Genomic DNA, 2,465 nt, shown 5'->3' on the forward strand with positions numbered 1-2,465 from the left:
GGTTTAAAGAAGAGCGGCGGCTTGTCATGCAACACGGTAGCTTCAATCTGCCACGTGTCTCTCAGCCATGTCTGCATCACTCGCGTGACACACAAATTCGCATCAGCCTTGCGACCGAACACGCGCTCGATCCACTTGGCAATCTATTCACAGCCCACACTATCAGCTCCCAGCAATTCAGTATTTCAACCGCAGCTCATCGCCATCTCACCTTGACCAATGGATGTCCATTGCTAAGAGATAACGCCAGTAAACTGTAGCCCAGATTATGCCAGTCGATCACGAACTTGGCGCCTTTTAGTCGGCAGCAGAGCCACACCACCACGAACGTCGGGATTCTGCAGCGCAAAACGTCCACAATGGCCCACAAGGACCATCATCCTATTAATTAACCGAGGGTAGTGATTTACTTGAGCAAGCCGCGACACTTACGTCGGCGGATTCTGCAGCAGAACGAGGTCAATGCTGCCGGCCGAGACGAGCAGCAGCCAGAGCAACTGTAGCAGTTGAAGCAAGACCTTCACGGGCGCCAGCAAGAGGAACAGTTTGCGCGGAAGGCGTTGCAAGTGTGGAGTGAAGGTCAGTAGCTCGATGTTGCTCTGACGAGCTACATCGGGCACGCAGTTCTCACCCGCGTAGCCCAAGAGGGTCACACGCTGGCTTGGGGACATGCGGGCCAGCGATAGTGCGTGGTATTGCATGCGCGGACTGCGACCCACATCACCCAGCACCATCACGACAGCATGGCGCGCGCGATTGCGCCGAGGAACATGAGCCTTCTTGGACGGGCGACGTCGCATTGTCGACCCGGTTGCTCGTCAAGAAACGCTGTCAAGCAGTGTGTGACGTGGCGTAATAGCCATTTTCGACCAATTAAATGTGACCTTGAAGTGATATGGCTACACTTTTAGATTTAGTTTTAGAGTTTTTACAGAAATTGCTCTGGAATGGATTGATTCAACCATTTTGTCGTGGGCTTAGAGGTATGATAGGCAGGTGATAGGTAGTATACATCTCCACTCACTCGGGACGCTACGGACGATGACGACGTTTACTTCAACTTGAGGCAGCAGTGTTGCTGCGGTGCAGCAATTTGTTCATGGATGGCAGCGACTCGGCGTCGCACGCAGCAGTAGGGCTATTAGTAGTTTGTTGTCCGACGTCCGCCATTTGCATTTGAGTCAGCTGCAACGACGCAGCTGTGGACGTTGGGGAGGCCACTGACCATTGTCTGGTGTCATCCGATGTCCACTGCTGTGATCCGGACGCAGCGGACGAGTACCCACCAGTGTACACTCTGGCCTTTGCGTCGTAGGCTTCTTGTGGGTATCTGGCTTGGACGGAAGCTGTGTACGTCGGCGACGACGCTACCTCCTCCTTGTACCGCTTGAGTGACTGTCTGGGACTGTTGCTGGTCGACGCCAGCCGCTTGCGAGGCGAAAGCGTAGCGGTTAGTGAAGCGCTTTGTGCGGTGGGGGTGACACTGGCGCCTTGGGCTACAAGTCGAGCTCGTTCCTTCTGGATCTGCACCTCGAAGTAGGGCATAGTCTGGTTGAGTCTGGCCAGTTTGGTGAAGAACTTTTGAGCGTGGGTTCGCACTTGGGTTGATGTGCGGGTGCCGATGAGGCGGGCAATCTCGCCCCACGCAGGACCCTGGAACATCTCGAGGCCCTTGAGGAACCACTGGTGCTCCTCGCTGTTCCAGCGTCCGATGGCGATCTGCTTGTTGCGGCGAAGAACCGTCTTTTGGTCTTGAGACAGTTCCGAGTCGGATAGCATGAGAGGCCGTGGGTAGGTTGGAGACGGCAGTAACTGAGCGGCCCGAGCTGGTGGCGGCTGCGAGTGTGGCTCACCTGTCCACACGTAGGGAGACGCTGTTGAAGAATATATTGGCGAAGAAACGTAGACGCGGTTGCCATGGCTGGGACTGGTGGAAGCCTCCTGTAGCCAGCCACTTGAAGAATGTTGTGCCACGGGGGACTGTTGCCGCTGTTGCGTGTCTTGCAGCGGAAACCATCCCGGCTGGGATTGCGGCGGGGGCGAGGCTCGCTCTGGGTAGGCTGGCTGCTGCCAATCCGAGCGGTCCATGCCGGAGTACATGACTAAGACAAGGGTGGGTCGGACTAAGGCTTGGCTTAGAGTGGGCTCTTGGCGTCGAATTTATGAATGAGCACTGGGTTGGGTGCGTCCTTCTTCTTTACAAAGGCCTGGGTTCCTGCTCCTCTCCCTGGCCCTTCTCCGCAGGTTAAAGTGCCCTTGGTGTTCCATTTTCCAAGTAACCGCCGCTCCGCCGAAATGTGCGGCGTCAGGGCAGGTATCTTTCTCACTCGCGATATCTTCCACTTGGCCTCCGCTTGGCCCAGCTGCAGCTTACGTCCGCACGTTGTCCACCTCCGGAGACCGCTCGCGTGGGATGGTGCCTTGAGATCGAATGCCAAGGATGACCAGTAGCCATCGCTGGCCAT

The 2,465-nt window shown here is 56.2% G+C and overlaps 2 protein-coding genes across 2 annotated transcripts; both read right to left on the reverse strand.

Moving 5' to 3' along the window:
* Positions 1-42: 42 nt before the first annotated feature.
* Positions 43-821, reverse strand: PPTG_07875 (hypothetical protein; the record flags this gene model as incomplete). Its single annotated transcript, XM_008902252.1, has 4 exons — positions 433-821; positions 212-338; positions 116-143; positions 43-71 (listed from the first exon to the last, which is right to left on the reverse strand). Exons 1-4 carry the CDS (start codon positions 798-800, stop codon positions 43-45), a joined length of 552 nt encoding a protein of 183 aa, XP_008900500.1. The 5' UTR covers positions 801-821.
* Positions 822-884: 63 nt separating this feature from the next.
* On the reverse strand, positions 885-2,465 carry PPTG_07876 (hypothetical protein). Its single transcript, XM_008902253.1, has one exon. It carries the CDS (start codon positions 2,098-2,100, stop codon positions 1,057-1,059), a length of 1,044 nt encoding a protein of 347 aa, XP_008900501.1. The 5' UTR covers positions 2,101-2,465; the 3' UTR covers positions 885-1,056.

Source organism: Phytophthora parasitica (genome assembly GCF_000247585.1).
Source record: "Phytophthora parasitica INRA-310 unplaced genomic scaffold supercont2.13, whole genome shotgun sequence".
NCBI lineage: Eukaryota > Oomycota > Peronosporomycetes > Peronosporales > Peronosporaceae > Phytophthora > Phytophthora nicotianae.

What these genes read in the sequence shown, in the direction of transcription:
- PPTG_07876 (XM_008902253.1), bottom strand. Translation starts at nt 2,100, where the DNA reads ATGTACTCCGGCATGGACCGCTCGGATTGGCAGCAGCCAGCCTACCCA.